Below are 15447 nucleotides of genomic sequence, written 5' to 3' on the forward strand. Positions count from 1 at the left end.
TTGTATGAAAATGGATCAGGTATATTTTAAGACACACATTCACAGTTAGAGAAGCCAGTGGTGGTAGACCAGAAGGCACATGAGTTTGTCCTTGTTCTGTGCTACTAGTAAACTTTGAGAAAGCCTCAGAAATTATTTTGAACTCTGGCACACAGATATAGCTCCTAGAGATTGAAGATGTCCCCATTAGGAGTCTCAGCACATCTCTCTAGGCTGTTCTGTAGCTTCTTGGGTTTTGGTGCCTTATATTAGGATATTTGTATTTGGGTAAAGGGGGGAGGGGCTGATAAAGCATTAAAGAGTTATCCATGGCTGCACAAGTTAATAAAGAGCATCAGAGAGATCGAAATCAGAAAATTCTTTCATTTCCATGGTTGGATTCTTTCCATGAACTGGCTTCCAGGGGCGTCCAGGACATTTGGGAGAGGTTGTTTCTGGAAGATCAGGTATCAGATTAAATGAAAGGCTCTTAGGTTCTATCTGAATATCAGGGATCCAATCGTCATCACTGTCTGTGGGAGGTGGTGATGTGGTAGGCGTTGCAACTTCAATAGCAGCGTCAATGAGATCTGAGTCCTGAAAACCAGAAATGGTAACTAGTAGGCCTGACTGGGATAGGGAAGGGATGGGTGTTGGCCCCTCTGTCTTCTCTTGTGTCTGTGTAGAAGATGTAATACTATCTTCAGAAACACTTGCCAAATGCTCTGGCATCCAGTCATTGTGCTTTTTATTGTTTTTGTCTTTATTTTTAGGTTTTCTATGGCCATGACCAAGCTTAAGCTTATGTTTATGTCCAGGCACTAGATCATGTCCTATTTGATGTCCATGGTCAAGGCCATGTCTTCTTTGATGTTCAAGAGCATAGTCTAGTTCGGGCTGATATCCATGACCAAGGCTATGTTGCTGTTGTTTTTGATAACCACGGCCAAACCCATGTCCCCTTTGGTTCCCATGACCTGGCTCATGTACATGTTTATGACCGTGACCAAACCCATGTTGTTTTTGCTTTTCACGTGCCCCATCATGCCCATCAGTGTGTCCTTGATCTTTTTCTGGGTCCTGTTCTTCATTTTGAACATGTGCCATAGAAGTGTAGAATGGACTTACAGTTGTTTCTTCTGCTTTCTCTACTTGTGCTTGTACTGATCGGAAAGGTGAAAAACCTGGAGGCCTTCTCATCAACGTCACCTAAACAGGAAATATTAAGGGGAACATGTTACTACAATGACCAGAGTATCAAGGAATAAAGAACATTATATATTGGTTTACAAAGGAACAGATAGGTCTTTGCCAGATTTTAAATGTTATATTAGTCTTCCAGAAGCAGAGACTATTTTTTCATCTTTTGATTGATCCTATAATATGTAGACATTGCTGAGTGTTCTTAATAACACTCTAAAATAAGATGAAAAGTTTTTTCTTTACTTCTAAAAATGGTGATTGAGCTACATTATCTTCAGAGCATTTTCTTAAGTATGTATATACTATTTGTTAATTAATACTATTTCTATTACCACCCTTGCTGTTTCTATCCTAAGAGGCCTGTAAATGGGTTTATAGAGAGTATATATTGATGATCACTCTGTTGGGCCAAAGCACGTTATGCCATATTCACAAGCTTGAAATGCAGCCTTCATGTAATGTTGTGATAGATTAAATGCATACACACACATGACAAAAACCTCAATCAGAGAAAAGGTGTTAGGAGGCATCTTCTTTTGAAGGTATGGGTTTGAAGATACAACATTGAAGATGTGAACTTTTGGGTGATTTCTACTTACATTTTTATTACCTGCAAGAATGTGATGGTTGAAGGCAGCACTGGGTACCAAAAGAATCTTGGTTCGGGAATCATGCCAGACCCTTTTCCTATTCAGCATCTTTGACCTACACTCAGTTCTGAGTATCACTAGCTTTACTTTTCTTCAAAAAAGGGAATAATAACCATATATTTTCCAGAGGGTTATGGGGGGCAGTAATGGAAAATGTATGTAAGGTCTTCTTTACAGTGTCTGGGACAGAGAAAGGTTTTAATACTGTTATTTTTCACTCTGACACCTCAGAATCTTTTCTAAATTTTGGTGCCAAAGTGCTCCTTACCTCTCAATGCTCTTTTAAGACTTAAAAAGATGATGTTAACTAATGCTTTTTAGACTCCAATATTTGAATTACTTAGGGATTCAAACATTGGATTAAGTAATCCAAAATTTAAATTACTTAGGGCTTTTTTAAAAAAATGCAAATTCTGATTCAGGAAATACGGAATGGGAGAGAAGCTGCATTTCTCATGAAGTTTCCTAAATGTAAGCAGGGCACAGCAGACACTGGACCTGCCTCAGGAGTGCTTTGAAGGGGACTGGCCAGAATTAGAGCCTCACAGCAGAGACCTCAGCCCACCACTGCCCACAGAAGGTTCCAGGGACAGTGATAATGTATGACAAGTGATCAGAGGGTTGCCATTCTCCTTCCCAACAATAAAAAAAGGGAAATCAGCACAGAATAATGAGGTATTTCCTCTTTTAAAAATGACGGTTCCAAGCTGGGCGTAGTGGCACATGCTTGTAATCCCAACATTCAGGAGGCAGAGACTGGAGGATCATGGTTTGCATTCAGCCTCAGCTACTCAACTGAGGCCTTTCGGAGCTCAGTAAGACCCTGTTTCAAAAAATAAAAGACTAAAAAATATAGATCTGGGAGTGCAGCTCAGAGGCAGAAGGCCCCCTGGGTTTCATCCCTAGTACTGCAAAAAATTAAAATAAATAAATAAATAAAAATGACAGTCCCTCAGAGCACTTCAGTCATGATTCCTTTTCAACCCCCAAATATGGCTTTTCAGAATGGGAGGAATTGACACCAAGCAGACTTTCAATGTAATCATACCAATATTCTCTGGCAGTTGACAGTAGGGTAAACTTTTTTCTCCCAAGGTATCACATAAACTTCAGCATTGCAGTTTAGACTTTGCTATTCATAAAAATAGAAGCCAAAAGAGAGACTGGTGTTACTCATGAAGTCATTAAATAAGTGATTCTTAAGTCATCAAGTAAGTTTCTAGTTAAAGGAAAAAGTTGTGTTGCTACTCACGCCAGGTTGTTTGGTCTCACAACTTTCAGTCAACTGTTCATTGCTTTCCTTGGAACATGAAGTTTCTTTGGCTGTGAACTCAATAAAATATTTCTTCCCAGCCACCACCTGGAAAATTAATTAGTACAGGTACTTAACAATAGAATATTTCTTCGCAGTCACCACCTGGAAAATTAATTAGTACAGGTGCTTAATAAATATTTCATAATAAATTATACTTTTTACTCTAAGAATTATTTTTTTGTGTGTGATACTGGGAATAGAACCCAGTGGCCTTCTACCTCCGGCTACACTCCCAGACCTATTTTATATTTGATTTGGAAACAGGATCTCTTAAGCCAGCAGAGGCTGGCTTTGAACCTATGCGATCCTCCTGTCTCAGCCTCCCAAGTGCGAGGATTACAAGCATGTGCCACCACGCCCAGCTACTCTAAGAAATTTTAAGGGAGAAACTAGAAATTTTAATTATATACTAAACAACTTGAAGAGTTACACCCCCGAAAGTACAAATGTTTTTTATAAAAAAAGATTCAGTTTGTATGTATTTAAATATATTTGACTGTTGGTTGGTCTCATTTCCTTTTCTGAATGGAAATAAAACAGGTTATGATTTTTATTTTATTTTTTCTGAATTTTATTGTTCAACAGCTACAAATTGCACTAGCTAATTTAAGAACTCAAATTATAATATAATCTGAGGGATATAGGAAAAATTTTTAATATTTTCTTTAAACATGTCCTGTTGTCTTGCCAAATCATAAATAAGTTAAGTAGAATTAGCACCAGTACAGAAATGATATGTATCAAATTATGTAACTAGAAAATCGATTTGGATTTTCTATTTTTTTTTAATCTTTTTTCTTTTTGTGGTACTGAAAATTTAACCTACAGCCTCATGAATACTAGGCAAGTGCTTTACCACTGATCTATATTCCCAGGTCTTTTATTTTTATTTGAAACATTTCTCAATACGTTGCAATCCTTCTGCCTCAGCCTCCCAAGTACCTGGGATTAGAGATGTGTGCCATCATACCTAGATTTTTAAATAAAAAAGTAAATATTTAAATCTCTAAAAACTTAATTTCTACACAGTGCTATCTTTAATCATTTTTAGCCCAATTTCCTGACCAAATTATTTAGCATTTAATTATAGGTTTCAAATGTGCATGTGTATGTATGTTTTGTATGTGTGTGTATATTCCTAATATTATGCAGCTATTTAAAAATGTATGACATCTCTAATTACCTGGAGAGACAGCCATTATAAAAAAAAAGGTAGGTTATAAAGTGATAGAGCAATCCCCTTTTCATAACAGCTACCTACAAGCTTTTTCTGTCTCTTTATGCTTGACAATAGCATGAGAAATGTGTGGTGAAAGAAGGGTGTGGACAGGAGGGTCATAGGAAGAATTCAATTCCTCTTCTCTTTTCTGGATAAGTTTTTAAAGAAAACTTATTAATTAACTTAAAAAATCTGAGTGTATGTGGAAGTTGGGAGGAGGATTCCAGGAAGGCTGGAGAGTCTATACTTTGGTGCTCATGGATTCTCCTGCTCATTTCAGTGTGCAACTTAATCTAACTTTTTTTTTCACCTTTGACATTAATGTTTATCAATGCACTTCACCTAAGGAAGTTAACAATTTGTGATGCAAATTACAGCTGGTGATGTGACTTAACTCTGTTTAGGGCTAAAGAAATTAAATAGATTTCATAGTATCTTCCATTCTGGGATCTCAAGACCATATCCGTATTACCATCAGTACCAAGTGCCATTCCTCCCAGCTTAAACCCATCCTGCCTGAATTTTTTTTTTAAACTAGAGTATACCAAATAATAATATAAATTCCAAATGCATTTAAACAGAGAAAATGAGTAGGGAAATATAAATATATATTTGCATTTATATATATGTAGAACACTTTTCTCAAGTGAAAAATAGAGGAAGGAAACCTGAAGTCAGGGGAAAATGTTCAAACTTGTCTAGATGAAAAATGAAAACATATTTTAGACCAAAATTTCAAAAAATGGACAAAGGGCCTGGACAGGTATTTCTGGCATGAAGTTAAAGTGCATTTCAAGCCTGAAATAATGGTACCTTTCCTAATGACCTAGGCTGTGCACAACTGAAAAGCAGTGCGGCATCAGCTTGGGTCTTCCCTGTTGGCAAAGATGGCAGCTGGTGTTGGTCAGGTGTGGGAATGTGCAGCCTCAGTTGCCACTGGTGAGAACAGAATTCAAGTCAAGATCCTGGAGCAGTGGCTTCTACCCAGATGTAGTGAACGTAAATTGGCATATGCAAAAAGTTTGGTCATTGGGCAATTAGCATAAAGTCTCAGATATAGACATATTCTTTCACATTTCTAGAACTTTATCAAAGAAAAAATCTCCAAATATGCATACATAGAGTTTTGACATCTATTCCTTTGAGTTGAGGCAGGGAGGAAAATCCATGACCTCAGGGTCAGCAGGAGTGGAGGCAGCAAAACAAACAGCCCTGCTGAGAAGTTCTGTTAGTTTACCTTTTTCTTTGCTCTTTCTTTTTTCTTTCATTTTTCCCTTTTCCTACTATATATATATATATATATATATATATATATATATATATATATATTTTTTTTTTTTTTTTTTTGCACTTTTGGGTATTGAACCCTGAGAATTCTACATTCGCAGCCCTTTGATTTTTTAATGTTGAGTCTCCTACCTCAGTCTCCCAGGTAGTTGCATTAAAGGTGTGTGCTACCATAATGGGTCTTATTTTTTTTCTCTTATAATTAAAACTGCAGTGAATATAATTAAGTATATGAGGACTAACATTTTATATTCTTAGAAATCCAATTACTGAGCCAAAAATATGAACTTTAGATTGAGAATTTCCTCCCCAGATTATGAAAATCATCATGGCTTGCTGTAACAACTTGGTTCCATTTCGTTCACTTTTGTTTAACTTTGTAGTTAAGGAAGACAGTTTGAGTCTCTAGAATAGGAACCCGTCCCTCAACATGACAGTCATAGACTGTTGGAATTGTTTGGGATTTGAACTCCTCTAAACTAGCCCCAACCCTGTTTTACAGATGGACCACAAGAGCTAAGTTGAGATGATGTGGGGCCACCCAGGATGTGAATGCAGGTGCCATGTGGAGCTTGTCTCCTGACTCCTGGTGAGGACACACTTTCTCCTGTACTGACAGGGCAAGGAAGGTGAATGAACCCACAAATGAAACACCTGTCAGAGTGATGGGCACCCCAGGCAGAGGCAATAGTGAGAGAACCAACATGGAGATTGGAAAGCGTGGAGCATCCAAGCATGAGACCGACTGGTATGCAGAGCCCAGGCACTACGGTTCTTGTTAAGTCCCTAAAGGCACAGAATAAGTCTTGATTTTCCTGGCGTTGGATTTCATTCATTGCAAAGTAGTTGCTAGTATTTATATGGTATTTTCTAGTTTAAGAAGTGGTTTGACATGCATAATCTTTTTGATATTCACCCCAGTAATTTACCAGGCAGAATGTTTTTAAAGACGTGAAAAGATCACACAAGCATGCAGCAGAGTTGGGACTCAAATCTACCAAATTAACCAAATCCCATTACCAAACATACTGATTCCCAACCCAGAGCCAAGATCAGTGGCAAAATTAGCAAGTGATTGGCACATGGACTACAACATCCCCATTTTTGTAGCATAATTTATAGACCTGCACTGTAGCTCTTTTCACGGTGTCAATCTTGAAATAGAATGTTTCATTGTTCTCTGCATTAAGCTTTGTAATGGAATGTGTAAGGGCCTCCTTCAGGTCTGGGCTGTTGACAGGTATCTCACGGGGGCAGCCAACACAAATCTTTTGTGGTTGTACAAAGTCTTCCCCTGGGGGGGAAAAAAATCAGGTTTTAATTCAGCATGTGCACTGAAGCTACAGCCTAGCACCTTTCCATACAGGAGCCAGCGTCCTGATGTTTAGGGGACCGCATGGCAGCCCAGGCCCCGCAGTGCAGAAGTTTGCCTGTGCCCCTGCACTTCCTGCCTCTCTTAGGTCTCCTCCGCAGAGCCCTGAAGGCGACAGACTCAGGCAGAGGGTGGTAGTGACTCAATCAATGTGCTGTACTTTGCCTGGAATTTTTGGGAAACTGTAAAAAACAATGCTTAATTTCAAGGGTTAACTCTACTGTGGGAAACCTTTCAAGTCTGTGGCTCTGGAGAACACGCAGCTTCAGTTAAGCGTCCCACTGCAGAACGGACTCAAGTATCTTCCAAGATGAGTAAAGCCAACTCTTTATAAGAAGGAATGACTTGACAAGCACTAAACTCACACTGTTTCCCTTTCCTCCATTAAAATATGCAAAACATCCCACCCAACTTTAAGTGGGAGGATTTATTCTGAGTAGTTAAAATGAGATACAGTAATCTTGAACTTACCCCACCAGATTTAAGAACAACTTGTGCCTGACCCAGACCTGCTGGCTGGTACCTGGAGGCCAGCTTTGCCCTTCAGTGGCCACATTCTTTCCTGGCCTCCTGCAGGGCTGTCTCAGCTGCCTCATTGCAACAGGAGTGGCCAGGCAAGGAGTGCAGAGGTCTCAGAAAGCTGCAGGTTATGCACACTTGAGCTGAGCCACGGGGAAAAGCAGGGTTTATATGAAAGACTTAGCCCCCTGTCTAGGGCCACTATGTCACTCCTGGGGTGCCAACATGTGCTCTCTCTCACCTGGATAAATGTCACAATTCTGTGAGAAGGCATCGATTCTTAGCTGAGGATTCACGAATGCATTATCTGTACATTCACCAATATCCTGTTTTTTTAAAAAGCAAAATTAAAAACACTCTTAAGAATCTTTAAACAGCTAGTAATATTAAAAATAAAATGTGTGCTTTCTAAATCATTTTAGAGTTAAAAAGAGATTTTAAAAAAGTTAAAATAACATTGATATAACTTTAAAGATAATATCTTTTAATTAAAAGGATAACATTTAGAAATAAAGGATAAGCAAAGCTATATGAGGTATATATAAAAAGGAGCTAGAATGTTATTAATAAAATATTAATAAAGTAAATTTCAAAGTAACAAAAAGTAAAATTCAAGGTAATAAAAACTCATAAAGGTGGTAAAAGAAATAATTTTATTTATTTCTAAAAAATTTTTTTGTGGTACTGGGATGAAACCCAGAGGCTTTCTACCTCCATTCTACACTCTCAGATTTATTTTATATTTTATTTGGAAACAGGGTCTCACTAAGTTGCTGAGAGCCTCACTAAGTAGCTGAGGCTGGCTTCGAACCTGTGCAATCCTCCCATCTCAGCCTCCCAAGGGCTGGAATTACAAACATGGCCACCATGCCCAGCTCTAATTTTATTTTTTAAAGATACAGTCTCAAGCCAGACAAAATAAACAAAAGACTCTTAAACTAGGTGTTTATCTCAAGAAGTTAAAAATAAAAAAGAATAAAAGCCAGGCATGTTGGCACATGCTTGTAATCTTAGTACTTGAGAGGCTGAGACAAAAGGTTGGCAGATTCCAGCCAGCTTCAGCTACTTGTAAGGCCCTCCACAACTTAGCAGGACCCTGTTTCAAAAAAAAGAATAAAATAGGGCTGGGGTGAAGCTCAAAGCAGAATGCTCCTGGGTTTAATCTCCAGTGCTACAAAAAATAAGAATAAATAATAAATAAGGAAAGCAGGAAGAAGGACATTATAAAGGTAAAAGCAAAATCAATGAAACAGAAAATAAAATGCATTGCATGAATCAAAACACTTAAATGATTCTCAAAAAAGGAAAAAAAGTCAAATGCATAAAAAGACAACATAGCAAAGCATATACTAAAGAAAAATAATAAAGTATTATGATCAAGTGCATACTAATTTAAATTCTTAAGAAACAGATACTTCTTTTTGAAAATTATAAATGGTAGACACTGGCAAGATCAAGAAGAAAACCTGACTTCTCACCTTCAAACATAGACATTTGTAGCTGAATATTTTTAAAAATTAAAGATACATATTTTTCATACTCTAAACTATTTTGGAATATAAAAACAATGGCAAACTACTCAACACAATTTATAATTTGGGTACCAAAAATAAAATAGCATGTATATACAAACTTGGAGAAAACTATAAACCACTTTCACTTATAGAATTCTTAAACCAGGAATATAATCCAAATGCATATTTAAAAATAGCTAACACAAAACAAATAGAATTGAGTGTAAGGATTTATGGTTTACTATTAGGAAAGTTGTCACAGCAATATAGCAGATTAAACTATAAAAACATTAACATTACATGATGTTTTTACTGTGCATTCTGAAGGCTTTGCTAAGTTCAGCAACCATTCCTTTTAAAACCATTTTCTTAAAGAACTTTTTAAGTCAGACATGGTGGTGCATGCCTGTAAACCTAGTATTTGGGAGGTTGAGATAGGAGGATTGCAGATTCGAAACCAGCTTCAGCAGTTTAGCAAGACTCTTAGCAACCTAGTGAGACTACTTCAAAACAAAAAAATTTGAAAAAAGAATTGTAGATATACCTCAGAGGTAGAATACCCCTAGGTTCAATCCTAGTACCAAAACACCACCACCACCCAACAACAAAAAACAAAACAAAACATCTTTAGAGAACAGAAATATAAAGATGCTTTCTTAACATGATAAAGAATTTCTGTCTGGAACCTACATAAAATAATATACATGATGATAAAATTTTAGAAAATTCTAATTTTATTTTCCAGTAAAATCAAGAAAAAAAAGTGTGATTGTTATTTCTTTTCTTCTCTTTTCTTTTCTTTTCTTTTCTTTTCTTTAGTGGCACTGGGGTTCCTGGAAGCCCTTCTACCTCCGGGCTACACCTCCAGACCTATTTTATATTTTTTATTTATTTGGAAACAGGGTCTCTTAAACCAGCGAGGCTGACTTTGAACCTGCAGGATCCTCCTGTCTCCGCCTCCCAAGTGCGGGGATTACAAGCGTGTGCAAAGTGTAATGATTGTTATTTCAAAAATTATCTTTGGAAAAAAAATTATCTTTGGAAGTTTAGGTTAATTCAATGAGGTACAGGACAAACAAAAAAGTGATCCCAAGAAAGAGGAGGTAAATATGTCATCTGCATAGGATGTTGTTATCTATCTAGAACAATCAAATGGATAACTGAAAAGCTGTTAATATTGACCAGATAATTCAGTAAATTTGCTAGATATATGGTAAACCTATAAAATATACATCTGTATATAATCACTACTTATTAAAAAGAGAAAGAATGGAATTTAATTCCTGATAGAAAACCAAGCAAAAACCCATATGAAATCTACAAATAATTTTGTAGAGAATTGTTCTTGGTATATATAAAGAATATATATATATATATATATATATATATATATATATATATAATATACTCAACTTTACAAGCAGAAAATAATCTTTAAAAAATTTTATTGATGCATTGTAGTGCATAAAATAATCTTTAGGAAATAAAAAGGCATAGCAAATTCTTGCTAAAAGGACAAAATATTTTATATATGCCAATTGATCTCAAATTGTTAGGAAAGAAAGTAAAACTATTCCAACCAGTGTGACAATATAAGTTTTTAAATAAATTTGTTCCAAGATTGTTTTGAAAATATAAACATTAAAGCCGGGCATGGTGGTGCCCACTTGTAATCCCCATGCTTGGGAGGTAGAGACAGGAGGATCAGGCAGGTTCAAAGCCAGCCTCACTGGATTAAGAGACCCTGTTTCCAAATAAAAAGTATAAAATAGGTCTAGGAGTGTAGCCTGGAGGTAGAAGGGTTTCCAGGAACCCCAGTACCACCAAAAAATAAAAATAAAAAATAAATATATATACATTAGTATAATAATATAATCACATATTTAAACTTAATCCAATTATATGGCTATTAAAACATGATAGTATTGGGACAAAAATAAAGACCAGATTTTTTATGAGAAACCATTATGGGATAAAGTTTGCCATAAATTTATGTAGAATATTGAGATGTGAGATTTTGGCTATTCTCTTGAAAAAACAAATTTAGATACCTCAAAAAAATATACAAAAATTTCGGATAAATTTGAAAACTATATTAAAAGTATTGGCCATAGACAAACTAAGAAAAAATAATACAGCTGCTGAGCAAATGGTGAGTTAAAAAGGAAAATATTGGTAGATTTCCCACCAATAAACAAGTTGTTGTTGTTGTTGTTGTTGTGATGTTGTTGTTGTTGTTGTGTTGTTGTTGTTGTTGTTGTTGTTGTTGTTGTTGTTGTTTTGGTGGTAGTGGGGGTAGAACCCAGAGGCTTTCTGCCTCCAGGCTACACTCCCAGACCTATTTCATACTTTATTTGGAAACAGTGTCTCACTAAGTTGCTGAGAGCCTCACTAAGTAGCTGAGGCTGGCTTCAAACTTGTGGGATCCTCCTGTCTCAGCCTCCTAAACACGGGGATTACAAGCGTGCACCACCACGCCTGGCAACAATTTATTTATTTATTTATTTACTTATTTATTTATTTATTTATTTTATTTATTTACGGGTCTGGGGATGGAACCCAGGGGCATTTGACCTCCGAGCTGCACCCCCTGCCCTATTTTTTATTCTTTATTTTGCAACCGGGTCTCACTGAGTTGCAGAGGGCCTTACTAAGTAGCTGAGGCTGTCGGTGAACCGCGATCCTCCAGGTCTCAGCCTCCCGAATGCTGGGATTACAAGCATGCGCCACCACTCCCAGCTGGCAACAAGTTATTTTTAAGTCTGACATACCATAATGAAATCCAAAAGGTAAAAACAGAAAATATGGCAAAGCACTGATATATTTAATAATTAAATTTTTTCCAGTTTACTAAAATTTATCTCAGAAAGGATATAGATGACAATTTGTAAATTTAATCCATATAATTTTTAACACTTGCTTGAAACTATTATGGTTTCAAAATTAAAACTAAAAATGCTTTTATCTATAAAATTAACTGTCCTTTAAAACTAGTACTGAGTTATTCTATTATATATTGCTAATAGAATGCAAGTTGATGCGGTTTAGCAAGCAGATTCTGATTCAGTGCATATTAGGGGTTAAAGACTGGTTTTTTAACAAGCTCCCAGGGGATGCGAATGCTTCTGGCCCATGGAACAATTTGAATAGCACAGCAAGGTCTTAAATCGTACCAATTGTGGAGAAAATCCTTTTTTATTTATCTCTTATTTTCTTTAATTATTATAAGAAGTCTATGATATCCATGCTACTACCATTTTCTACTTTACAAATAAGGAAATGGAGTCTCTGAGAAGTTATAACAAAAACCCGACTGGCTTTGTGACTTCAAACAACTCTCAAATTTCTTACTGTTGCAAAGAGATAACTAAATTGAAGCCTTACAGATACAGGATGATTAATGCTATATAACATTTAAATCTATACAGCCTCAAATAACTAAGTAAACATAAAACACAGAAGGCTTTCATAGGCCCAACCAATCACAAACTGACCAAGTTAAACAGTAGCTAGAGAATATGATTTTAGAGAGTTCCTTTCTTGCTGATAAAAAATTAAAGAAAATATGGAAAATATGTATAAAATAAAATTAGCCTTTTTAAATCAATTTAAATCATACAATTCGATGGTATTAATCACAGTAACAAAGTCCTGTAACCATCACAACTACCTACTTCCAAAGGCTTTCTTTCCCCAAACAGGAATTCTGTGTTCAGTAAGCAATAAATTCCCATTCAGCCTTCTCCTAGCCCCTGGTACACTCTAATCTACTTTTTTTCTATCTCTTTTAATCGCCTATTCTTGATATTTCAAATGTTTGGAAGCATACAATATTTGTTAATCTGTTCCTGGCTTATTTCACTTAGCATAATGTTTCAAGGTTTCCATGTTATGTAGCATGTGTCAAAATTTTATTCCTATTCATGGTTGAAGCATATTCTATTGTATGTATATATAACATTTTTACCCACTCATCTGTTGATTGGGCATATGGGCTGTTTTCATTATTTGGCTATTATGGATAAATAGTGCTGTTATGAGAATGCATGTAAATGTATTTATTTGAGTATCCATTTTCATTTATTTGGAACATATATCTACAAATGCACCTGCTAAGTCATATTGTAATAGTAATTTTATGTTTTGTGTCATTCTATGTTTAACTGTTTGAGGAATTTCCAAACTATTTCTATAGCGGCTGTACTCTATTATATTTTCTCCAGCAATATCTGAAAGTTTCAATTTCTCTACATCTTCTCCAACACTGCTTATTTGACTTTCTTTGATTATAGCCCTCCACTAGGTTTGAAATGGCATTCCACTGAGGTCTGAATTTGCATTTCCCTGAGGGCTAATGATGTTGAGTATCTGCTCATGTGCTTATTGGTTATTTGTCTATCTTCTCTAGACAAGTGTCTGTTCAAGTCCTTTGTCCATCTTTAAATTGGTTTATCTTTTTGTTGTTAAATTGTAGGGGTGCGGCATATATTCTGCATATTAAATCCTTATCAGATAGATTATATGCAAATATTTTCTCTCATTCTATAGATTGCCATTTCACCATTTCTTTTTACTTCTTTCTTCATTATAAAGTTAGTACATGCTCAGCCGGGCGTGGTGGCACTCACTTGTAATCCCTGCGCTTGGGAGGCTGAGATAGGAGGATCGTACGGGTCAAAGCCAGCCTCAGCTACTTAGTGAGGCTCTCAGCAACTTAATGAGACCCTGTTTCCAAATAAAATATAAAAAAGGTCTGGGAGTATAGCCCAGAGGTAGAAAGCCTCTGGGTTCCACCTCCAGTACCAAAATAAATAAATAAATAAAATAGTTAGTGTACTAACTAAAATTTGAAATTTTGAGAAATATTGAGGAATTCCAAAAAGTATACAGAATCAAAAAAGCACCCAGAATTCTGTAAGTATGAAGAGTCAGAAATAATAATCAGAAAAGAGACTCATAATCCTAAAGTTGATTATATTATATTTTTGGCATATTTGTTTTCCATCACTTTTGATATTTATATTTAAATGTACTTTGTAGATTTGGATGAATTTCTATGTATAGTTTTGTATCCTGACCATTTTTTCCTTTTTACTTAACATATTGCCGTCATTTTACTGTCACCAAAAGCTCTATAAACAGTGTTCTACCATATGGATATATTATAATTTTCCTAGCTACTTCCTAACGTGCATATAAAATTTATTTTCCAGGTCCATCCATTTTCCTGCAGATGACATATGTTAAGTGAGATTAGCCAGACACAGAAAGTGAAAGGTCATATGGTTTCTACTATATGTAGAAGCTAGGGAGTAATTGGAATATGAGAGGGACTTGAGATAATGAAGGAGAAACTTCAGTGGAGCCAGGGAGGTGGTTTGGGGGAGAAATGAGGGGAGGGGAAAGGGAGGATCAATGAAGAAATTACTTCCACCAACATTATATATATGTGTGAGAATACCAATGACCAATGTCAATCTCAATATCCTATGTGGGGAAGGAGCTAAGGGGAAGCCTACCCACCAAGTGCTATGTACATGTATATCAATATCACTAGGAACTGCACTATGATGTGAGAGTACAATGCACCAATAAAACTATAAAAATAAAAATAAAATTTATTTTTAATGTTTTCCTATTAAAAATAATACCAAAATTAACAATTAACATCTTGTGGTCTGGATTTTTCTTTGTTTTCCCCAAATAATAGAACTTCAGGAGCAGAATACTAGATTAGACTTTCAGGAATTCTTTGGATAAATGACAATCTCTGCTAAAATGCAAACATCCCTGGGAAGGGATGCTTAACCATCTTAACATCCTCTAGCCACTGTCACCATGAGAGGCGCCATTTAGCATAATGGTGGCTGAGATGATGAGATTGCGTCCTATGAAGGGCCACAAGGGGTTAGAGATTCAGAATGTGTTTAAAGGCTGAGGCTGACAGGAGGATCCCAGTTCACAACCAGACTCAGCAACTTAGTGAGACCCTGTTTCCAAATAAAAAGTAAAATAGGGCTGGTGGTGTAGCTCAGAGATAGAACACTTCTGGATTCTTGGGAGTACTTAGGAGGCTGAGACAGGAGGATCCCAAGTTCAAGGTCAGTCTCAACAACTTAGTGAGACCCTTAGCAACATAGGGAGACTCTATTTCAAAAAATATAAAGGATAAGGATAGCTTGGAGATGGAATGTCCAGGGGTACTCCCAGTACCAAAAACAAAACAAAAGATAAAGATATAAGAGGGGAGGAGAGAAAGTCTGAAGGGAGGGCTGTCCTGGGGGCAGAGAGCACCAGAGGCCACTGAGCACATGGAAGATAAAACAGGTCTGCAGCTCAGTGTCCTTGAGATGGGAAGGACAAACCTCACAATTCCATCATTTGTCTCT

General features: G+C 36.4%; 1 protein-coding gene across 1 annotated transcript in view; it reads right to left on the bottom strand.

Annotated features, from left to right (window-relative positions):
* Positions 1 to 321: 321 nt before the first annotated feature.
* The window catches only part of KNG1 (kininogen 1), a gene marked incomplete at both ends in the record, with an annotated part of 30518 nt that continues 15392 nt past the window's right edge, over positions 322 to 15447 (bottom strand). The window contains 5 exons of the mRNA XM_080696731.1: positions 322 to 1188; positions 2881 to 2964; positions 3085 to 3192; positions 6778 to 6947; positions 7786 to 7870. Coding sequence (XP_080552857.1) covers positions 322 to 1188; positions 2881 to 2964; positions 3085 to 3192; positions 6778 to 6947; positions 7786 to 7870 — 1314 coding nt within the window. The remainder of the gene's footprint in view (positions 1189 to 2880; positions 2965 to 3084; positions 3193 to 6777; positions 6948 to 7785; positions 7871 to 15447) is intronic.

The sequence above is a fragment of the Muscardinus avellanarius genome (assembly GCF_963383645.1).
Source record: "Muscardinus avellanarius genome assembly, chromosome: 5".
In the NCBI taxonomy this organism is placed as follows: domain Eukaryota; kingdom Metazoa; phylum Chordata; class Mammalia; order Rodentia; family Gliridae; genus Muscardinus; species Muscardinus avellanarius.